The following is a 23,628-nucleotide window of genomic DNA, read 5'->3' as shown; positions in this document are numbered from 1 at the left end:
CATAAAGCAGATCTGTTCTGTTGTCACTTGTGGAGGTAGCAGGGAGAGTTACACCGTTTGTAACACTGCTGTGGAAGGGCTGTGAAGAGTGCTCAAGGGGGAGGAAACCTAAAGGTAGACTGGAGCTGAGAGCAGTACAGGGCAATGTCAGGAATGGGGAAAATAGTTCTCTTCAGTCAGCAAGTTTGATGGAACAAACTTCCTCAAGTTCCCTGGAGATCTTTAGTTGTTTTGTAATAACTTTTCTCCACCCTTGTTTGGCTTATTATTGTTCCCAAGGGCTTGGTAGTAGGTCATCCTGAAAGCTGGTTATGCTCAAAATACGTTTGTAAGAGATCTTTGCACATGTAATGAACTGGATGTGTACAACCACTGCATGTGTTTTTCTTTTTTAGCTACAAGGTATTGGTCGGCCAAGCGTATACCATGCGGTGGTGGTCATATTTTTAGAATTCTTTGCCTGGGGGCTCTTGACAACTCCAATGCTAACGGTAAGTATCAGTGATCTGCTGTCGTCTTGGCAGTAATGACAAAAGTTAACTTGCTGATTTCTAGGGATCGGGGTTTTAATTTGTTTTTCACTTCCTGCTTACCTCATTAACTGAATTCCAGGAGGCTTAACATTCAACACTGCGCAATAGTAGTATACTACAGCAGAGATCTGGACTGCTGAAAGATTAAAAGATAATGAAAAATAAATTAGCAAAATGCTATACTACTCTTTAACTTTTATTTGCCTTTTAGAGTCACATCAGTTTAGTGTATTGATGAAAGTCTCTGGAAGTTCTGGCTTTTTTTAAGACTTCATAGTTCAATTCATCTTCCAGTTATAACAATTGAATGAACTATGCATCCCATAGTAAACTTTGTATGCTATTGTGGGCTGGCTGTTTTGCCAGCATGTAACTTGAAGTAAAATGTAAAGGCTTTCATGTAAGAAACGGATTTTATAAGTATTTAATCTGTTCTGGAATGCAGTTATTTTCCAGATGAATAGATAATTTGAGTGGTTGGTAATAGGATATGAAGCCTTTCATCTGAAGACATGGGTCTTATTCACTGAAATCAGGCCTGACTGAGAGAAGTCATCAGAAGTCTATTAGTCCAGTTTTTCATCAGATAATATCTCAGAGCACTTTGAATACATGACGAGCAAGGTTTTGTGGGATTGAAAGACCTCGGAGTTAATTATTTTCCTTCCCCAAACTCCAAATAAAATCATCTACATAACTCTTGAAAGGTGTTTGTCTAACCTTCCTAAAGACAATCACTGATCTTTTTAACATAGCTTAGTAATAAAACAGTCCGTATAAACAGTTACGAGATTTCCATAAAGTAGATGTCTCACTAAATTACCATCCTGTCATGCTGTCTTGCCAGTGTCAAAATATGGGGAAGCTTACTGGGTGGTCTTTCTTGTTTCTTTTTTTTTTCTTTCCTTTTTTTCTTAACCAAAATGCTCAAGTTGCCCAAGCTTGACACTGCTCATTTAAAGGGATAATGTGTAAACAGTAATTCTTACGCAGTCTTCAAAAAAAACCCCACTTTAATAAAACTCTATGAAAGGTAGATTGTTCAATAGTTCCTCAATAGTGTACTCCAATTTAAATAGTTCCATATGAATTTTTACTGTTAGTCACATGCAGCTGAAATGTTAATTCTTGAAATTAGTATTTATCATTGCATTGTGTCTAATGGGAGTGTTATGAAATGCTCCTAACGTAAAGCTAAATTCTTATTTTGACTGAAGTATGTGGATTCAGTACAGTCGTGGTCTTGAAGATTTTGTATTTTGAATGTTGTGTTCCTCTCTTACGTGGTCTTGAATACTTAGGAAGCTGTTGCATTGGATTGAAAACTTAATTTAAAGCACTGAGTTACATATAATGGTGTAACTTACCTTACATAGGTGTAAATGACTTCTGTGTTCTTGGAGGTGATCATCTTTATTTGTAATCAGCTTTGCATGCACTGAAAGGCTGCTGTTTGATTTAAATAATTTCAAATCTGGTTTGATATTTGCACCCTTCTGTCTTGTAACATACTTGTGGTAACTTACCTTGGCCTGCTGATCAGCCAGCAGTACTAGAAGTCATGTAGAGCTTTCTTATGAGCAAGGTTCAGCCTTTGAACAGCCAGCTGCCCACTTTTGCTCAAGCAGGTTTGTCTGGTAGGAAGGTCAGAAATGGAAATGTCTGGCCTGTTGATCAAAGCTCATGATCACTCAGACTTTTTGTGGTTGTGTCGTGATTCTCCAAGTCATTGTCAACATTCAATCAGATTAAAAAGTTGTGTTGTGTATTACCAAAATAAATTGTATGTATTCTCTGATAGCTGACATTATTTAAAGTTCATTTTTTAGATTACTTTTTCACTTCTTTTGACATCTGTCAGCAAACTGTAGTGTTTGTTGCATGGCACTATACTTACAGAAGAAAAGATTTAAAGCGTTTATAAAGCTCACGAAGGCTATTTTGCTCACAGACTGCCCAAAGCTTATGCTCATTACTCTTATTTATAGACTTGTAAACCAATATTAGTAAATCACCATAAGCAATATTAATCACTTAATGGCATATTCTGTCTTCAATATCATCTTTTTTTGAATATGTAAGTATTTCTATAAGTAGAACTTGAGTAAGGCAGTTCCCTCTACCAGTTTGTCAACTTGCATTTCTCATGTCTATAAAGTAACAAAAATAATCTCAAAAGCTTAAACCAGTATCAGCAGTGGTTGCCTCCCAGGAAAAATACTGGAAAACGCTTTGCAGAAAGATAATTAGATTTGACTCTGTGAGTTCCTGCTTGCTTTTTTTTTTTTTTTTGACTTGGAAGACATCTGCTTTCTAGATCTCTAATTTGAACTCTGACTTGTTTTTCTCTATTCATATCATAAAATCAGTGGTCAAACAGGTGCAAAATTATTTTAAATATCTAAACAAAAGATGAGACCAGAAGGAAAAAGGGGTGTAAATAAGCAGAATTATCTAACCAGTAGTTAACACGGGAAGAAACACCTTTATTAAAACCATGATTTAGGAATCTCAGTCATCCTTGAAAAATGATGCTGATACTTTTCAGTGACACTGAAGTATTGTGTTTCTTCAGGCTACTGCCTTTCTCAATATGCATATAAATAATTTTTGTAGTTGTTGGCACTTAATCTATAGATAAAAACAGTAAATGAATTTGAAGTGTGTGTGCATACATGCTTTGATCATTGCAATAACTTTTTAAATTGACACAGTAGCACCTGTGAGGCCTTTTAACTCTCTTGCATATTTATGGTAAATCTGTTTAGTATAGATTAACATGCTTGCCCTTGGATTAAGACTGCTGGTAAAGCACCTTAAATGAATTCATAGCTGTGTTTAAAGGATACATGAAACACTCAGAACTGTTGCTAGTATTTATAAGCATCTACTTATTAATCAGAAGTGTTTCTAACTGTATGACTATTGAATAGCTGCAATTTGTTCAGAAACAGTTTGCACAGTGCCTTTTTGGGCAGTTGTGAATATAGCGCTGTTTCTTTCTTGACAGAGTAAGTTAGCTGAATCTCATTTTGACTCCTAATTAGAAACAATGATTGAGTCAACCTTTTGAAGAATTATCTACCTCAAAAATTCTGTGATTTGTACCACATGGAGATGCTTTTTGCTTACATTGATCCCCTTTCTAAGCAAAGTACCCAAAACCAAACTATCTCTGCAGTACAGTGCAGTCTGTGCCAACAGAGGAATTTATGCCAATAAATTGATACTAAACCTTGTCAATATTTTCTTGTGAAGACAAATAAGAGTATAATTCTGGGATAAGATACTTTTTTAACAAGTCCCAATAGAGCTATCCTGTTTTACAAATAAAATTTAAACTTTGAATCAACTTTCTTCTGTCTCTGCTGATTCAAATAATTTTTTTCCTCTGTCAGGTCTTACATGAAACATTTTCCCATCATACATTTTTAATGAATGGTCTTATTCAAGGTGTTAAGGTAAGATTTTTTAAAACCTCTTTCCTAAATATTCTGTGTGTTCCTGTATTGTAATTTTTCTTTCCTGCATTCTCCATAAGAACATCCAAAACACTGAGAATGTAATTAATTCTTAAACCATTTTTTCATTGTAATGGTTGTGTTCTTGGGTTCAGTTCAAGTTTTACTGCTAAATGGTAGCATTTTGAAACAGGTGGAATATTTCTCAGAAGTTTAAATTCCTCTCATTTGAATAGGTACCAGGTGTAGCTATTGTAATCTTGATAAGGATCCTTCTGAGAACGGAGCTAGGTTTTTAATGTCTGCTTCCTAATGTTAGATGATTTACATCAAAAGCAGATAAAAGCAGCCATGATGATACCATTGAGATAAAAAATGAATCACTTAAACAGTGTGATTTTGTCCAAGATGTGGTATAAAAGCTAATTTTCAGCAGGGTTGTTTATTTTTTTTTCCCTGGTCTTTTTTTTATCAGTTTTTGAGCATTCTGTGATGGTCAAGATATTCAGGGTAGCTTACAGCTTACTTATACCATGGCAGTCACATAGTGGTCATGCTGGATTGTTGCCAAAAAAAAAAGCTTGCAAAATTTCTCTAGCATAGCTAAAACTTGAAAGTCTTTTCTTTGCTAACTGTCTTACTGAGAGGCTTCAAAGCACTTAGTCTAACTTATGACTAAGTTAATTTGTAGCACCCAGAAATTATATAGCTTTGTATTCTGTAACAAATCTAATGTGTTGTTTTTAGCTGTAAGAACATGACATCTTTAGGATGGACTTGCTTTCTTGATATCTTTCATGGTGGATTGGCAGAACACCATGCACTAGCGATGTCAGGATGTCTCAAACTGAAAGAGCATTGTTCTCTTAGAAAAACAAAGTTCATGTTTCTCTTGGTGTTTTCTTTCAACTCTGCTCGTTTGCAGTGCAGTGTAACTATGAGTATCACTTAAAAGTAGTGAATGGAGGGTTCCCCTTATATTTTCTACAGAGCATATCTGTAGAAAAGTGCATTAATATCATGGTCTAAATGTATGTATTCCTCTAACAGGTGTAATAAACAGGGGAGCGTAGACCAGAGTGAGCTTGGACTTCAGTGTCCAATATTTTCTTTAAAATGCTGTTTATGAAACATCAAAAGTGTTTTGTGTGACAGTTAGCAAAACATGTTAGTTCATATTCTACTGAAATCTGACTCTAAGGAGCAAAAACATTAATTTCAACTGAGTAAGGCATCTGACTTTCCTAGGATCTGGTGGTCTGGCTTTACAGCTTTTGCTCTCAATTTACTTACTGAAATCATTGGAGTCAGAGTTGTTTATTGGGATTTGGCAGAATAGTGATTTTGTACAGTAGTCTGTACACATATATTAAACTTGAAGGTGACTATTTTTGAATACCAGAGGTCAGCTAAAGTTAGCTGGAGTAGACTTCCAGTGTATTGAGGTGCTTACAGAACCATGTATTTACTAATGGTTGGATTTATGGCAGAGTTGGATTGATGAGAGAACAATATACTAATTAGGAGGAAGATGCATCTGTTCTGGAGGTTTTGCAGTTAACAAACCTGTGAAAGGCTTTGCTTATTTTAATCCTTTTGTGTAATACAGGACAGATTTGGGGCCTAGAGTCTAGGACTTTATGAAATGCTGAAAAATCTAGTATTTGATCCTTAGTCAATTTTCCATGACAACTGTACCTGCAAGTCTGACTTTTGCCACTGGAATATCATTATGGTGTTCCACTGTCTCAAATTGTCAAGCTTGCTCAAATGGTCCTCATATTTCTTGCAATGTACAAATGTCCTGTACATGATAAATATGTAGTATAAAGCAGTAAGTGTTCTGTTTAATTAGTTTCAGAGAACAGTTAGGTTACCCAAAACTATCCCTTAGAACAGTCCAAATTAGAGGGGAATTTGGGTTTGAGATTAGCACTAAGTCTCATGATGGAGGCTAAGAAGATGTCCTTTGTGAAACTAGACTGTAGATTTTGGAGATTTTTAAGATGTTTTTGCAGTCTGTGGTACTTCTATATTGAATCAAATGATCTTGAAAAAAAGTATGCCTCTTTTTTTTTTTTAATGCACTCGGGTTTAATAGATTTGAAACATAAAACATCAGCATTACAGAAAGGTAGACTGTAGAAGAAATTGTGTTCAATTTCAGGTACCTACAATTTTGTGTTTAATTTCAAATCAAATTGCAATTTTAGTCCTTTTTTATGTTGTGGTTAAAGTGAAACTTGGAAGTGCAAATATAGACATACTAATTGTTTTTCTTTTGTCACAGGGTTTTTTGTCCTTTCTCAGTGCTCCGCTAATAGGTGCTCTATCAGATGCATGGGGAAGAAAATCTTTTCTTCTTCTTACAGTTTTCTTCACCTGTGCCCCAATTCCATTAATGAGAGTAAGTCCATGGTAAGTGGTACAGAGTGCAGTAGCGAGCTTGTCAGTACAGCAGAAATTCAATCAGAGGAGTAGTTTGGGGAAGTGGGAGAGGGACAATAAGGCAAGAAGAAAGCCGCTTTCCTTTAAAGGCATGATTGCATTGTTCTGGAGCTTTTCTGTTTAGAAGGTGTTAAAACTGTGCATCTTAAAAGTAGAAACTACAGAACGTGATTTAGTTACTGTATTCACACAAGTATAACAGTAATTGAAATGGTTTGGTAGCCCTGTCTAACTCAGTTTTAAGGTCAGCTGTTAATTTCTTTTTCCCTGAGGACTGACACTGCTGTAATAAACATACTTTTAAAGCTAAATGAACCTTAGCATTTATTGATTACAGAAAAGTATAACTGCTGCAAATGAGATCTTTTAACTCTTCGATTAGGCAACTTTGAAGTCTTAACTGAGTGGAATTTACTTGGTTTCAGTTTCATTTACGTTCATTGTGAAATTTAGGATTACAAAAGAACTTTGTGTACAGCGAGTGTGTTCAGAGTTCAGCTTCCGAAGCATTATATGTGATAGTTTATTCCTTAACTGGTTGAGAAACTGAGTTCTAAGATAGTTCCTTTTTCATAACTTAAATTTGCTACAGCTTTGAGAGTGTGAAAATGTATAGGTACCATGTCCTGAAGGGGCCACTTCTTCTTTTAGGCTGATGTAAAGTAAACAGTAGAATATAAAAAATAAAAATGCTGTTTTCCAATATTTAAGTGAGACTGCACCATCATTCATCTCCAGTAAAGCTCTATGTTAGTTCTTGAGGAACACTTCTCATAGCTTAAATACAAACTTGCTTGATTAGTGAGAGAAAAGCAGGAGGTTTTAGCTTAAACTTTCTAATTGTTGCTTTTAAATCATTAGGTGGTACTTCGCTATGATTTCGGTATCTGGAATCTTTTCTGTTACCTTTTCTGTAATATTTGCCTATGTAGCTGATGTAACACAAGAACATGAAAGAATTACAGCCTATGGACTGGTAAGATACGCCAAACTTGAAAAAAAGGTCAGATTATGACCTTCATATTGAAGTTGTGTTTTGATGCAGATATTGTTTCCTGATTAATGTAATGAGGTTGATAGAGAAAGGAATGAACCATGCATCAAGGCACTGCGTTAGAGTTTGGGAAATCTAATTTAGACTTTTTACTACTGCACAGACTACTCTGTGCTTATAGGAACAGAATAAGAATTTGACAACTTTACCTGCATAGAGGGCATGTGTAACAAAACATGTTTTAAGTTTCGCAGGCAGAACAAGAAATGTTGTTAAAGGCAATGCAAGTTATTTAATACTTGATCTGGCAATATCTTTCCACCACCCGTAAATTGTACTTTTAGTTTGTGATTTCTTTTTAGTATAGAATGGCTTTTTCTGTAGTCAAAACAGGCAGGAACGGCTAAAATGCATAATGCAGTATTTTTAGTAGCTTAGTCATGACCTTTCTTAATTAGCAAGAGAAGAGGAAAATAGTTCAGTTAGTACAAACTAGCCTTTCCAGTAATAATATAATTCCTGCTTAGGTTGCTTTCCCGAATATCTATATTGGTTTAGGTTTTGGAGGCCCATTTGTAGATGCCCTTAGCCTCTGAACGTCATTTAACCCTTCATCCTCTGTGCATCTGTTTTCACTATACAGATATTCATGGACTTGATTTTTGGCTGACTGTAGTGTATGTCAAGATGTTAAGGTTTCCCTTTATTTTTAGCCTTAGGGACATGTGATTCCTCAGATGTTGATTTAACAGTTAAGAAAATAAAGGACTTAGTTCTCTTGAACCAAACTTGTGTGTACTGTTGTAGCAGAGCACAAAACAGGTGTAAAAGTTTTGGAATTCCCACTTTATTTCTCCTGCCTATAAAGAGGGCCATAAGTATGTTTGGAGCATCTATTTGCCTGTCTTCAAACAGTTTTTTGTTAGCAGAAATAGCTTGATCAAAAATTCTATAAAGTGATAGACAAAAGTGCCATTGTTTTGATGAGGTCTGTATCTCTTTCTAATCAGTTTGTTTGTTATACCTTTTCCTTAGGATTTTTTTTCTAGCTTGGTATAAAGCTAAATTTCTAGCTTGTGTTCTTACTTATTCTATAGAATAGTTATGCAGAGTGTTTTTATTTTGAGGACAGGAAAAGAGTAGTAATTAAAAAACCGAAACAAACTAGCTTTATTCTAACCTTTCCTGATTATTTTTATAGTGAAATTTAACTACGGCACTTGATTTTTCATCATGTTCCGCTGTATGTGAATATAGTAAGTGATCTGTTAGTAGCTGCATGTCACTACAACACAGTATGAAGCAATACAGTTGTTGAAGTTACAGCTAATGATTTCCTGGTCTGCTGTGCTATCCAGTGATAGCTATGTATTTAAAATGCAAACTGTTAAAAGAGACATTATGTATTACTCTCTGTGTTACCCAGAGAGCTGAGGCTCAGGTTCACTTAGGCAGGCATTTAAATGTGCTGACAACTTTTTTAGTGAAATCTCATCAAATTCATAATTGGAAAACAAAAAACATTTTAGTCTGTTTGAAAGTAAGAGCCGTTTTCCTTTGAACCAAACTTGCTCTTTGACTGCAAATCCTGTCTGGTATGGTGGGCTGTGGAGGAGGTTGGAGAAACTGTATTTGTACCCATATTGACTACGTGATTTTTTTTTTTTTTTTTTTTTTTAAATTTTGACTGGTGTTTTTTTAACACCACACTTCTGGGAAGGGGTAGTGGTGTTGAGCAAGTTACTTCATTCTTCTGCAATGGCAGAATAACCACATCAACAAGTTTGTAAACTGTTCTCGTACATAGGTATCTGCCACCTTTGCAGCAAGTTTGGTAACTAGTCCTGCCATAGGAGCATACCTGTCTGCCAGCTATGGAGATAACCTTGTCGTACTAGTGGCCACATTGGTGGCTGTTGCGGACATCTGCTTCATCCTGCTAGCTGTACCAGAATCTCTGCCAGAAAAAATGAGACCTGCTTCATGGGGAGCTCCTATATCATGGGAACAAGCAGACCCTTTTGCAGTAAGATACACTTCAATAAGTAATTAATGAATAATTGATGATTAATAAGTAATAATAATAAAAAATTGCATTTTGTAAGATTGAGAAATCTTTAATCTTATTGGTAGCTTGACTATTCACTACACCATAATCTCTGTTCTGTGCTCTTGCACAAAAAGATCTAGCTACATTTAAAAACCAAAACCAAACCCAAACCAAACTTTGTGGATTAAACAGTTCTTGAATTGGAAACAATGTTTGGTGTGAAATCCAAAGGGAAAATGCTTTACTTCTCTAACTTACTCTATTTTATTGTAAGAGAAATGCTGAATTCTTACACTGCTACCGACCCCAAAACTTGGTATTTGAAGACTTTTCCATATTCATTTTATGCTTTGTACTTTTGGTTGGCAATATCTCTCCCCACTCTTGAATTCCACTTTTGCTTATTGATTTCTTTTTAATATAGAATGGATTTATAAAGCCTGATTTTTCTACAGGCATATATAGGCAGAGTTAAAACATATCATGCAGTCTTTCTAGTAACTTCTTCATTTATTCACACTTACTCAGCTAATTTGTGTTTGTGTTACACCTTGATATCTTAAGAGAAGAAAAAGTGTTGTTCTTCATGAGATCCATCCTGCTGGGAGTTGGTTGTGAATGTTGAGAGATGAGTGGCATGCTTGAAAGACTGCAGTTAAAGAATTTGTTTTCCACAATTTATTTGTTACTCAAACTGATTCAGAACAAGTATAAGAATTGTACAAGGAAAAATACTCTCATAATTTGGGAAAAGAAACAGTTGTAATGAGGCTATATTATTTGCTAGCATCTTTCAGAACAGATTATTATGGAGATCAATTAGAAGATATTATGCATTTCCCTAAATATTGTATGATGCTGTTTTCAGTGAATACTTGTCATTTGGCACTGAACAGTAATTTCAAAAATCAAATGGAAACTTTGCAGAAGAATGAGATACCACAAACCTTGTGTAGCAGGAGGTTGTTTCTGACTTAATGTTCAGCTTAACTGTTTCCATGTGTGATTTTTTTTTGACTCGGATGCATGGATAAAAATGGATTTTTAAAAAGTGAATCCACCTTCTGCTTGCTTTATGCTTTCGTTAGACTTTGTATAAATGTTCCAATACTTGTTTTGTTTCTTTGTTTTACAGTCTCTGAAGAAGGTTAGAAAAGATTCTACTGTTCTCCCCATCTGCATTACAGTGTTTCTCTCCTATCTGCCTGAGGCTGGCCAGTATTCTAGCTTTTTTCTGTACTTGCGACAGGTAAATGTTGGTGTCTTCACATTTTACTAAGGATGTTTAGATAAGTATTCCCTAAGACCTGTTTCTTGTTGAAGACTTTGCTCGGAAAACTGCTTTCTGGCAAAATGCAGCTTTAAAAAATAAAGGCAGGGTACTTTGCTAAGCCAAGAACTGAATAACACTTGACTCCTGATGCATAAACCCTGCCATAGCTTAAGCATGTGTTCATAAAGTTAAGCAGACCTTTGTTCCCATTCAGTGCAGCAGTTTGTGTGTCTCTACGTGGGATCTTGCCTGTTGAAGAGCTATTGTGTCTGTGGGAGGGGATAGACAACTTCAATTTCCAGATACATGACTTCCTCTGTCTCCTTTTTTTAAGGTGGTTTTTTTCCTGTGTGGATTTCTTGGCAAGCAGTCGAGTCAAGGATTATTCTCGAAAGTGGACACTTCCTGTATGGATTTAGATTATAAGCAGGGATCAGTGTTTTCTTTGAAGAATATATCTCTCTGCTAATGACTGTCCTGGATTGTGTTTGGCATTTGTTTTATGCGTTTTCTGCTTCTTTTCAGATTATAGGTTTTGGATCTACTAGCATTGCGGCATTTATAGCTGTGGTAGGCATTCTGTCTATAATAGCTCAGGTAAGCTTTATTCTTTTTAGTGTTTTATAAAACAGTACAAACTGAATGCCGAGGCACACTCTTCTGACTTAAGCTTGTCTATGAACTTCTTACATGCTCTAAAATGCCAGTGTATCTTGCATTCGCTAAAGGTTATATTCATATAGTCTGTGTAAATGTCTTGCTTTAAATCGGCTTTCCTTAGAAATACTGGACCTGGGCATCAGAAAATGAAACTAAAATTTGCTAAGCTTGGATCAGTAAGTTTACTGGAACTCTGGCTTTAAATGATTAAAATGATGTAGGAAATTGATTACTTAATGCAAGGCCTTCTGAAAGGTAAACATGTTATTTTAAGCAAAAGTCATGCTACTTGCACCTATTCAGTTGGCTCATGCTATCAAACCTGCGTTCAAGAAATGCAGGTATTGACATGGTCTGTCTAGGGCTCCTTAGGCTCAGCATGGAGGCTGAGAAACTGTGAGGCCTTGGTATATTGCTTTCATACCTCTTAATTGGCAACAGTGAGCTGGTTTTTGGACAGGTCCTTTATACGTTTTAGAAATCAAACAGTTTTTATGGTGTGATCTTTGGTATCTTTATGGGTACAGTTTGTCTTTCTGTGGTGATAACAGGAAGAGGAATGGCACATACAATGTGCTGTAACTGTGTTGCCGTCTTTAGCAGAGTGGAGGTCTTACTGTTTTGATGTAAACAACACATTCCTCAGTGTTTACCAGTTTTACTGGTGTCAGTTGTGTCCTTCAGTATCAATACAAGTCATTATTTTAATCCTTGCTCTGTGGTTTGTTCTGATGCTTTTATGTGCACTCACATTTGCCAATCATACTTTATTCAGACCAGTATTTTGCTAAAAATCTCTAAAATGGCATCCCTTCTGGTTCATAATTTTCAGTGTTAAAATGAGGAAACTCTGCATTGATTTTTGAACTCTTCTTTGAAGAGTGCAGCTTACTGAAATAAGCTTTGCTTCATAAATACCGATTTGTGTTGGCATGTTGGATATCTCCAGAAAGAACTGATCACATGTAGATAGAATTACTGTATTTTTGCTATTTAGCTTTCAAACTAGCTTTGTCTAAGAATGAGAAGAAAACTTGTGTGAGTAGATGTACATGAGAGAGAAGTATGCTCTGCTCTGCAATCCTTCTAGTTCCTTTTCTCTGGCTTTTTACTGATGCATTGCTGAGTTTCTCATGTTAAAGAAAAACATGTGCACTGTTAACTGAGTGAAGTTGTCCATATGGACTTTACCTTACTAGGAACAGACTGCTTCTTGCCATGAGTGTATTGCTGTTGTATCTGAATTGGGACCTCCTTTTCCTCAGCAGTAACACTTCCAACAGATGAAAAACAATGGTCTTCCTTTAGGATTAGTTTCCATGTGCGGATAAGAAGGTCATATAAGTGGTGTAAAGGGTCAGCAGAAAATGTAATTAAAGATGCCTAGGAATTTGCCTTGGCCAAATTTCAATGCATGTGGTGAAGTTGGAAAAGCAGCAGGATTTACTTGTTGGTTTTAATTGTAAATTTGGATAGTAATTCACCTGACCTGAAGAAACTACTTTTTTCTGAGCTAACAGCCTTTTTTCCTCTAGTATTTGTAGATACTGGTAAATTCATCCCATATCCAGCCTGTACTATCTTAACTTGGTACCAGCATTTATTGTGGAACTCTCTAGTCTGTAATGAAACAGAATTCTCTATAGAGGTGGGAACAAAAGCCTGTTTACAGTAGAAACAGACACTGAGATACAATGTCCATAGAGAAGGCAATACAGCCTTCAGGACTTCTCGATGTCCTGAAGTAGAAACTCTTTAATAGTTAAGAATGTCTGTACATCAAATGTTGATATGACTAGTCTGCATTTTGGACTTAATACAGGGGAAGTAAGAGTGCGAATAGTGTGAACGTCCTCAGCAGTTGAAAGGTCTTCAGAATTACTTTGTGTAGAAGGAGAAATTACTTTAGCAATCTGGCTTTTTAAAATAACTTTTGGATGAACCAATTTCTCTTGCAGACTGTGTTTCTCAGTATCTTGATGAGGTCGATAGGGAACAAAAATACAGTTCTCCTTGGCCTTGGCTTTCAAATCCTTCAGTTGGCTTGGTATGGTTTTGGATCTCAGTCTTGGTAAGCACGCATTTTCATAGATACATGCCTGTTAAGCAACTGAGAATGTTTTTCTAAGAAATTCTACCATTTAGTTCTGTTGTCATGAGTATTTAAATGTTCTGTGAATTAAGCATTCTCATTTGCATTACACTAGCAAAGTTTGGTCTGCATTTTGCACATGTAGGAATGATAGAATTTTCCGGTGTAAGTTGCAGACTAACAGCCCTTTTGAAAAAAGAGTCTTTGCACCATTTTGGTCCACTGAGTTTTATGTCTACAAATGTAGTTAAAACTTTTTCTTAAACTCACAAGCTAGTAAGTAGTGTGTTCTCTCCAGTAATTCCATTAGATCCATTCTATCAATCAGTTACTGGACCTCTACATTTTTTATTTTTTTCCAACACATCATTTTCTTAATATATTTGGTCATAGAAACTATTTAGAGCTTCTTTTGTTGGAAAAACTGTCTGTAAGTAAAGTGAACTAGAACTGTAAGCTGGAACAGCTTTTTCTTTACAAAGTTTGTCCTACTGACGGTGATGAATGCTTGTTCTTTATCAGAGCACTTCCTAGTCAGTTGTACAAGTTAGAGACCTGCCTCAATGGGACACCCTGTGAAATTGTTCCCTTGTACAGCCTTTGGAGAGGAAAAGCCCATGCATCACTTCACTCCCACTCCCTTCTTTTCCTCTGCTGTAATAGCTAGTGTAGAATCAAATGTGCTTCTGTTCCAACAAGCTCAGGGTAATTTGTGGGAGCGGAGCAGGAAGAAGGCCTGACCAGATAATTTCCAGTCTTTAGGTATTTTAATAAGAGCGCTTTTGAAAGGGCGTTAAGCCTTAAATGGGCGTACCCTTGTGGCCCTTTGTGGGGGTGTGGGGAGTAATTATATGGGCAATCTCATTTTTAATTCAAATTATGTATTTAACACAGGATGATGTGGGCAGCAGGAGCTGTAGCAGCAATGTCAAGCATTACGTTCCCAGCAATCAGTGCTCTGGTTTCACGAAACGCAGAGTCAGATCAACAAGGTGAGTATTGATTGAATTTCTGTTTCAGCATCAGACTGCTTTCTTGGATGACTCTTCTGTCTAGAAAGCAGAACACTTATCTAGGTGTACTTTTCAAATATGTTGATGAATAGTGAGCTGCTTTGGTAGTAGCTGTGGAAGTCTGCCAATCTATGTAGAGGGGAAGGAGGTACACAAATTCATCAAATTTGTATTGCAAAATACATAGTTTCTGTCTGACCAGCTACTTCTTTTCTAGCTTCCTGTAAAAGTACTACAAAAGCAACAGGAACATGTGGTGACTTTCATGTTTTTTCCTTCCTCTTTTTTTGTTAAAAGTAATATTCTTTAAGTAGAGAGTGAGGATTAATGTAACAATACCATCTTTTTAATGGAAACTAAACCCACATCTTAACAGATTAAAATAAGCCTATGCAAGAAGCTCTATTCTGTGTGGAAAAGTTGGCCCTATTTGCTATAATACTTCAGATTTTCAAGAAATAGAAAAGGAAGCTTAAGTAAATAGTTGATTTGAGAAAGCAGAAAAATTCATTGATTTTGATGTGAAGGGGAATGAACAATCAGAAATAACTTCATTTAAAATGAAGTGAGGGAAGGAATCATCACAAGTGTAACACTGGCATATAATAACTGAATTCAGTGTTCTCTTTAAAAAAAAATCCTGTACATCTAAGTGTCAGTCTTGCTTTAACATTGTACAACTTTAAGTTAGGTAAGTGCAGTTAATAGGGGAGGTATAAAGGAGGTGCAGTTCTAGGAGGCAGATTTCTATTGAGTTTGAAAGGTGCAAAAGACAGTATGTTATGTGGCTTTTTTTACCATTCCCCTCTTCCCCATTTTTGTTTCTAATAGAGACATTTAAAAGAGTCTTAAAAGACTTGTTTTCTATTTATGTAATGAAATGAATAGTTAAGTTAAGTTGACAGAAGTCATTGATCTTTCATTTTACATAGAGGAAACTGCTGTTAATAGCTCAGGCATACAATAGTTTCTAGAGCGAAGTTTTGCCACCTAGTGGCACGAAGATTTTAAGCTTACATGTCAACCTATGAAGAAAAAACTTGGACAACTTTCTTTTTGGCGTGTTTTCTTTCCTTCCATTTTACAAGTTAGTGCCTTAAGAAGGAAGGGAATACTCAGACTACTAATATTGTAAAAATAGTGTTCTGTAGAATATTAATCTGTAAGATCGTCAAAAAACATTTTACACTGTTGTCACAATCACTTAATGAAGTTTAAACAGAAATATACCCATAGAACTTCGATTAATCAAGCTTTCAAAATAATCTAACGTAGAACTGCAACCAATCTGGTATTGCGAATTTACTGCCCCGAATAAGTTACTTGGTACTTAAATCCTGGTTTTCGACTGGTGAAAGGAAGAAATCTGTTACAGTTTGTGCATGTTTTACCAATAACAACCCTTAACACATGGATATATTACTCTAAATTTCACCTGAAAATAAATTCAGCAGGTACCATGTGTAACCTCTGCTTTCTTCATTCTAGGCTTTGGGTGGGGGTGGAAGAACTCTAATACAGAAAATTAGACTTTCACATAAATTCAGTCGCTGATATTCAAAACTCATATCGCTTCCAGTAGCATGCAAGTACAGTGACAGAACTATGGTCATGCAGAGGATTGTTTTAACCCAGCAAAGCTGTCTTCAGTGTGTTTCTTAAGATCTTGGTATGTGGAAATAATTATGAGGTGTGCTATTTTGGAACAGCCATTAGAATACACTCAGAGCTGTTGGCTCCGAGTGTTTTATTCTTGATTAAAAAAAACCCCAAATCCTACTCTTATTTTTTTTCTTCATTAGGTGTTGTCCAAGGAATAATAACTGGAATAAGAGGTCTGTGCAATGGCCTGGGACCAGCACTGTATGGCTTTATTTTCTTTCTCTTTCATGTGGAGCTCAATGAATTGCCACCTGATCAGTCTTCTGGAAAAAAAGCAATGCAAGATCCCAGTGATGAGGTAAGTTTAAAATTTGGTGTGAAGTTTGCAGTGTAGAACTCATAAGGGTAAATGTCTGTCATTTTTGGTTGATTTAAAGTCTTAATATAGATTTCTTGAACTACTTAATTCTCACTTGTCAGCTTTATTGAAATATTAAGATAGCTCATAATTTAAATTTGATAGTAAATATTTAGATTTACAGTAGTAGCAGCTTTGGTTTCAGTATTCTAGTGGAACCAGTTAACTTCTTTTGATGTAAATCTACTCAAAACACAGCTGTAATCCTGAATTACAGCAAAACATAAAGTTTTGATAATAGGAAGGTCATTTTTGGTAACTCCATAAATTATAACAAGTTTATTTTTGAACCTCATAGCAATAGGTTAATTATTCATGTAAACAGTAATTAAGTATACAGTTGAGGTACATATTTTTTTTTTCAATGGCAGTAACAATCACCTGCTGTCAATCACCTTTCCTTACCTGTATGAAACCTGGGGGGGAGGGGAGAAGTCAGTCCTATACAACATTTCTTTGGAACTCCCTTCAGTCTTTTCTTGTATCCCTTCTATCTTTGTTTCAGGTCTGCATTTTTGTCTGCTTTGTTCTTTCCTATTTGGCTTCCAAAATACCAAATATATGCTTACCAGAGTTTGGAGAATCTTATGGACCCTTTTTTCTTTTTAGCTTGATTGCTCTGACCTCTTCAGCTACAACTTCATTGCTTTTTCCAAATACTAATGCTTTTTTCAGAGAGCTGATGATCTCTTAGCTTGTCATTAAGCTGATTAAGAAAGACAACAGATTAGCGGAACATGTAAATAACTGGTGGCTGTTACCGTGGAAACAACTGTTTGTTGTTCATCCCCCAGTCCGTGCATGTTTCCAGGTATTAACTGTAACCAGTGCTTGAACATATTGCTCACTGCTGTACCTATGGTGAGGTGCTCCATAATTTGCTCAAGCAAACTGAGTAGAGTTTTAGAGTAAGGGGGCAAAGACACTCTTGTTGTACAAAAAGGAAACTGTAGTAAAATGTGAGAAAACCTTTATAATCATGATTTCAGGTTTTCAAGAGCTTTGTCATGGTTCCACTAGTTAGGATTTCACTCTTGAACTCCATTTTTTAAAGCATCAAATCACATAAGCTTTTCTTGGGGGCAGGTAGTGTGTTGGCTTTTTGACCTTGTACACACATTTCTATTACAAGTAATTTCAGTATGTTCTGTTACTTTAAGAATATCTGTGTGGGTTTTTTTGTTGAAGTAGCCCAGATGTATTGCAGTGGAGCAACTGACTGTTCCAGAAAGTTATAAATGAGTCAAAACTTCTGTTGTGGAATTTTCTAAAGCTTGTGGTAGAAGAAATTCCTGCTCTGAAGCCTAATGTATGAGCTTCCTTACAAAATAATGATTTTTCTAAGCTGTAAGTGTAAACTAAACCGTCGTTTCAGACGTCCTTGTTTTCTTGAAAACCTACTTAATAAATAAGTAGGCATTTTTTAGTTAGCAGTACAGCAAAATCAGTAGGTATTTGCATAACTAAGATTGCTTTTTATTCTAATTTCAGGGGGACAGCTCTTATGTTTAATTATGTATGTACTCATAAGCTTTGTTAAATGTCTGTAATTACATCTCTCCCTGTTAATAGTTACCAGGCACCTAACACTTAAAACTATTATTCAGGAAAATAACAGTACAATTTTTTTCCTACTAATTCTTATGTTCAAGTCTAATATAACAGTGGGAAAGAACTCCACAATTTAACTAATACATAGCTTTAAAAATTGATCTAAGTAAAATGAGTGGAAGTGAAAACCAGGGAATGCACCAAGATTAGACAAGGAAATTAGCAAATGTGTACAAGCCTAGCTTACAACACTAGTACTAGTACCTTGGATTTGCAAGGCCCAAATGCAAGCTACCTGTCTCTTGATTTCGTTCAGTGTTTTAAATTGATAACTAGGAGCTGCTTTACAGATACACGTAGTTTGCAAAATGGTTTATTTATTTTATTAAACACTAATAAATGTTCACTAAGAAGCGTTTTAATAACAAGTTTAAATGGTCAAGTACCTTGTTTCAAAAACTTACTGGATGTCTGTGGAACTGCAGTTAACTGATATAATGTGTTTTAGTCTGTGACAAGCATTGTTAATACTTTTTTGACGCTTAAACTTGTATTATACCCCTGCTTGTCAAAGGCAATGAGTCTATAGGAACTCAGTTGAGAATGCAGCGTTACTGTGCTGAACCTTGATCAAACCCGGTGTGCTGTTGAGGTGAATTAAAACCAGTTCTTCCTCCTTTGTTTCCACTACTGTAATACTGGGTGTTACTGCAACTACAGGAAATAGATTTTTCAGTTGTTGTCAGAAAAAGGTTATTTATATAGGTACTGTTAAAGTTATTAATGTGAAGAGTAAATTTGGTTGTGTAACTTTTGACACATTTCACTTTGAGAGAGCTGTCTTGTCCAATTTAAAAAAACCTAAACATTTAAGTTTTAACTTAACTAGTGAAAGCTGGTAATTGTCATAATTTAGTATGGTACCTTTCAGATATAAAGTCTTCTGTGTTCACTGATGGACAGAGTGCTAAACCAAATTGTTCGATGCAATGGTTCTGTAAACCTTCATATTCAAACAGTGATGGCAGAAAAGTCTGGATGCAAATTTCAGTTATTTAACGTGTAGAGTAAATGGAGGACAATACATCCTAGTGGTCATTTCTGGTGGTTTTTTAAACAGCTCGAACTTACTTTTTTTCTTTTTTAACTTGCCTTTAAGTATTCATTTCTGTTACTCTAGAGGACTTAAGAATAGGATTTTACTGAATATCACTTTTTTGTTTTTCTCGTGGAAGTGGGAGAGCTGCAATGTTACCACAGGTCACACTTGTGATTCTCTTCCGTCAAAGAAAAGATCTGATGCACCTATTCAAGAAAGATTGTGTATCTGCCCTACAGAGCATATATAGTAAAAGTTAAGCATATCTGTCTTAATACCCATTTAAATAACTGTTTTCAAAACTGGAGACCCTAAAGAGGAGAGTGAGGTTGCATCATTATAATTATCCACAGGGAGCCCTTACAGCAAACAGTGCAGTCATAGGCTGTGTTTGGAGAGTAATAATAACACTTGACAATGCAATGACTAAGGACTGCTTTTCAAAACTTCTTACTCTCTTCAGTGAAACTGCAATAGTGGAATATTCAAAATCTGCTCAGATAAATCAGCTGTTATACTACAAATGAGGATATTAATTTATGGAAGTTTATTACATTCTTTAAGTACTTGTGGGCTTAGCACCACTTGAAGATTTAAGTAATATTGTTAATATAAATTCTGTTAATATGATTATTTACTTTAAATTTAGAGACCATCAGCTGAAAAATTAGGCCTCTGCTTGTAACAAGAGTTGAAGCAAAGGAAATATCCTGTTACTGTATGCTTAATTTCAGCTACTTTCCCACTTCCTATATTAGAATAACTTCCTGCATTTCATTTGGTAGGAAAAAAGTACACTGGATTGACAAGTTTCATCGTGTGATTTTTATTTAGTTTTAGTTGAAAAAAATACAGAAAAGTTGTTTAAGATTAAAAAAAGAAATCGCTGTATTGCTGACACTTTATTTTGTAAAGTTTTGTCATCAAACTTATTGTTTAAAAGGAAGTTTATTACATTCTTTAAGTACTTGTGGGCTTAGCACCACTTGAAGATTTAAGTAATATTGTTAATATAAATTCTGTTAATATGATTATTTACTTTAAATTTAGAGACCATCAGCTGAAAAATTAGGCCTCTGCTTGTAACAAGAGTTGAAGCAAAGGAAATATCCTGTTACTGTATGCTTAATTTCAGCTACTTTCCCACTTCCTATATTAGAATAACTTCCTGCATTTCATTTGGTAGGAAAAAAGTACACTGGATTGACAAGTTTCATCGTGTGATTTTTATTTAGTTTTAGCTGAAAAAAATACAGAAAAGTTGTTTAAGATTAAAAAAAGAAATCGCTGTATTGCTGACACTTTATTTTGTAAAGTTTTGTCATCAAACTTAGCTTGTTTAAAATTAGTCTTATAACCTTTCTGGTGCTTGTTTTTAATTGTGGTTATGAAATGTGGATATTGTATTTTAAATTTTAAAATAAACTGCTTAGAAGCAAGAGAGAATAACTCCAAATACCAAGTTACCATACATGCCAGCAACCTGGCTCTGCAGTGAGAACGGTACGTACTGCATAGCCTGCTGTTACTTTCCTCACTCATGTATTAGTTTTTGGGGATGTTTGTTTATTCAGCTAACTTGATTCTAAAGTATGTCAGCCATGGAAGCAAGTGGAAAAAATGAAGTTAAGTTAAAGATTTATTGAGCATTTGTACTTCTGGATGTTGAAGCCTTATTAATCTTCAGAGGAGTCTTGCTGATTTAACAGGCATGTTGCCTAAAGAAAAAAAAAATTACAAAGAAGCATCTGTCAATGTCTGTTTTATCTGCTAGGCAGTCCTATTGTCAGTTGGTAGTTTTATGCATGTTTCTGGTTTTTAGATCAGTGTGCAGATCAGGTGAGGAATTCGTGGGGATTGTGGATGCAGAAAATTCATGTTGCTGGGCACATACGAACTTGTTTGCATAAACTTTGTAGCCACTGTAAATACATCTCCCATTATCTCCTGCCTTAATGGTATAGTTCTCAATGCAGAAGTCAATGTCTAAAACTTCATGAATTCGTTGATATGCTTGTTTCCCCACAGAGAGCAATCATTCCCGGTCCACCCTTCCTGGTTGGAGCATGCATTGTTCTTCTGGCTTTTCTAGTCGCCTTATTTATTCCTGAGCACAGCAAAGCCAGCAGTATCAGAAAACACAGCAACAGCATCAGCAGTACTCTGAGTAACAACCTAGACCGAAGTAGTGAAGAGGACATTGAACCATTGCTGCAAGATAGCAGTGTATGAAGGCTAACTTCTGAGGAGACTATGGAACAAACTCATGCGCTGAATTGCGGCTCTGGAAGCTTGGTGGGATGTACAGAGCATCTGGCCTCTGAAAGGAAGGCAGCTGTGTACGAGGGAAGGTCACATGCTGTGACTCGATCAACCTATGATACTCAAGGTTGATACCATACTTGCAGGAGGGTTTGTTTAGCATGGCAGGTCACAACTAGGTGTGATTCTACCCAATATTGGACTGCAAATGCTATGTCAAATCCTGGTATTGGGTAGAAACCCGAATATACAGACATAATGGAATTTTTTTTGAAGTTTGAATGTTCAGTTCCCAAAGTTGTATGCAAAATAATCAGGTTTGAGGCAGAACAGTTTCTGCCACCACTGTTAAAGGTTGTTTTGCGTTTCTTATGCCTTTTGTCTGCACGTATGCCACATGTAGTCCTCACCATGTGAGAGGGACTGATCTTTATAGTTCTGGTATCTGAAATAGTGGTTATCAATAAAAGTAATTAAATTTCCTGAAGACACATCCTCAAATATTACTTAGTAACAGGAAGTCCAGTAGTTACCAGAAAGCAATGATGAAACTGAGATGACTTCTGAGGGTGTATGGTCACACATGACAGTCATTACCCATAAATGAAGGTCATATTGAAGTCTTAAACCCACATTCCAGAACAGTCAGTTCTGAGCAGTTAAAGCAAATCCAGATTGCACCTGAGAGCACTGGTCACATTAATGTTTTGCTGATAAAAAAATAGAATTTTAATTATAAAATGAGCAGCATCAGAAATATGGATACTCCTGACTTCTGAGGCAGGAAAAACAGTGGGTGCCAGAGTAGTTTACATCAAGAAATATGTATATTTATTGCATTTTGTCACTTTATCTGCCATATGAAACAATCTTTCCTATTAATTCTTTTCACCCCTGCCTTAATTGCTACTTAGTGTTCAGTTATTAATCATATTTAGCCTTCAATATCACTGTCTTATGTGCTGAAACTCATGGATATATTAATATCAATTTCCTTTCTAAAAGATGCTTTAAAGGACCTATGAATGGCTACAAATGTGCTAATTTTTAGAGACATTTTATGAAAAATACACAGATTTATATGTATTTTGCTGCAGTGTAAATGGACCATTAAACCGAACTTTAATAAAGTACTCCTATGAATGTTTTATATGTATGCAATATATGTAGATATTTGTAAGGAGTTTTAATTTTTCCATATGGGGTGCTGTGTAAATCATGTATTTATAAATGTAATGAGGGTACTGACAGATATACAGTTTTTTAAAAGGATTGTGTATTGACTGAACAAATTTTAAAAATATATATTTTGAAACTTGTTCCACATTAAGCAGAGATAACAAACCTTTTGTACTATGCAGTTTGGTTTTTAAAGTAATAAAGCTTCCTAATGCATAATAAATCTGCATCGTAAGCTTTCTAGGTTTCACGTGTAAGTGTGTGTTCTTCCAGGTTCACTATTGTGCCTTCCCTGCTTCGGAACAGAAGTCGTTTAATCCTAGTGCTGGATTACAGTACCTGAATTCCTGTTGTACTGTTGTGTTGTGTCTGTGTCATCAAGCATGGTGAAAAGCATGCTTTGCTCAGAAGTCCATTTGGTGTCTGACATGGTGTCCACTGGGGTAGAGAAGTGGAAAGAGTGGAAGGGAGTCAGTTTAAAAAAAAAAAAAAGGCATTGCTGATCTGAACAGTACTACAGAATGAAGATGCTTTTTCTGATGAGGCTTAGGTGTTTCTTTTACTTTGAATTACTTGGAATTCAAGCCTGGGCTTTTATGCTGGATATTTTATTTTTGCGGCAGGCCAGACTGCAGTCAAGTAGGTTTTGCATGATCCCAGAGTAGAATATCTTAAACTTGGTGTGGAACTTAAGAGATCATACAGTATGTTAGTGTTAAAAGTAGCAGGTGCCAAATTTATTACTGCTAATAGTGTTCCAGCAATAGATCAAATCTGAATTTTTAAAGTAGAATCTCAGAATCACAGGATGGTTGTGGTTGGAAGGGACCTTTAAAGATCATGGGGCACGGACATCTTTCACTAGAGCAGGTTGCTCAGAGGTCAGGTCCAACCTGACCTTGAACATTTCCAGGGATGGGGCATCCACAACTTCTCTGGGCAACCTGTTCCAGTGTCTCACCACCCTCATCGTAAAAAATTTCTTCCTTATGT

At 35.8% G+C, this 23,628-nt stretch overlaps 1 protein-coding gene across 1 annotated transcript; it reads left to right on the top strand.

Annotated features, from left to right (window-relative positions):
• Nucleotides 1-395: 395 nt before the first annotated feature.
• On the top strand, nucleotides 396-22,876 carry MFSD14B (major facilitator superfamily domain containing 14B). The gene is made up of 11 exons (XM_009272703.2): nucleotides 396-491; nucleotides 3,932-3,994; nucleotides 6,285-6,412; nucleotides 7,304-7,418; nucleotides 9,244-9,462; nucleotides 10,622-10,735; nucleotides 11,285-11,356; nucleotides 13,378-13,490; nucleotides 14,406-14,503; nucleotides 16,327-16,484; nucleotides 21,223-22,876. Exons 1-11 carry the CDS (start codon nucleotides 483-485, stop codon nucleotides 21,424-21,426), a joined length of 1,293 nt encoding a protein of 430 aa, XP_009270978.1. The 5' UTR covers nucleotides 396-482; the 3' UTR covers nucleotides 21,427-22,876.
• Nucleotides 22,877-23,628: the final 752 nt, after the last annotated feature.

Source organism: Aptenodytes forsteri, unplaced genomic scaffold (assembly GCF_000699145.1).
Source record: "Aptenodytes forsteri isolate BGI_AS27 unplaced genomic scaffold, ASM69914v1 Scaffold42, whole genome shotgun sequence".
In the NCBI taxonomy this organism is placed as follows: Eukaryota; Metazoa; Chordata; class Aves; order Sphenisciformes; family Spheniscidae; genus Aptenodytes; species Aptenodytes forsteri.
Note: the sequence above shows the minus strand (reverse complement) of the source record. Positions and strands in the feature narration are given on the sequence as shown.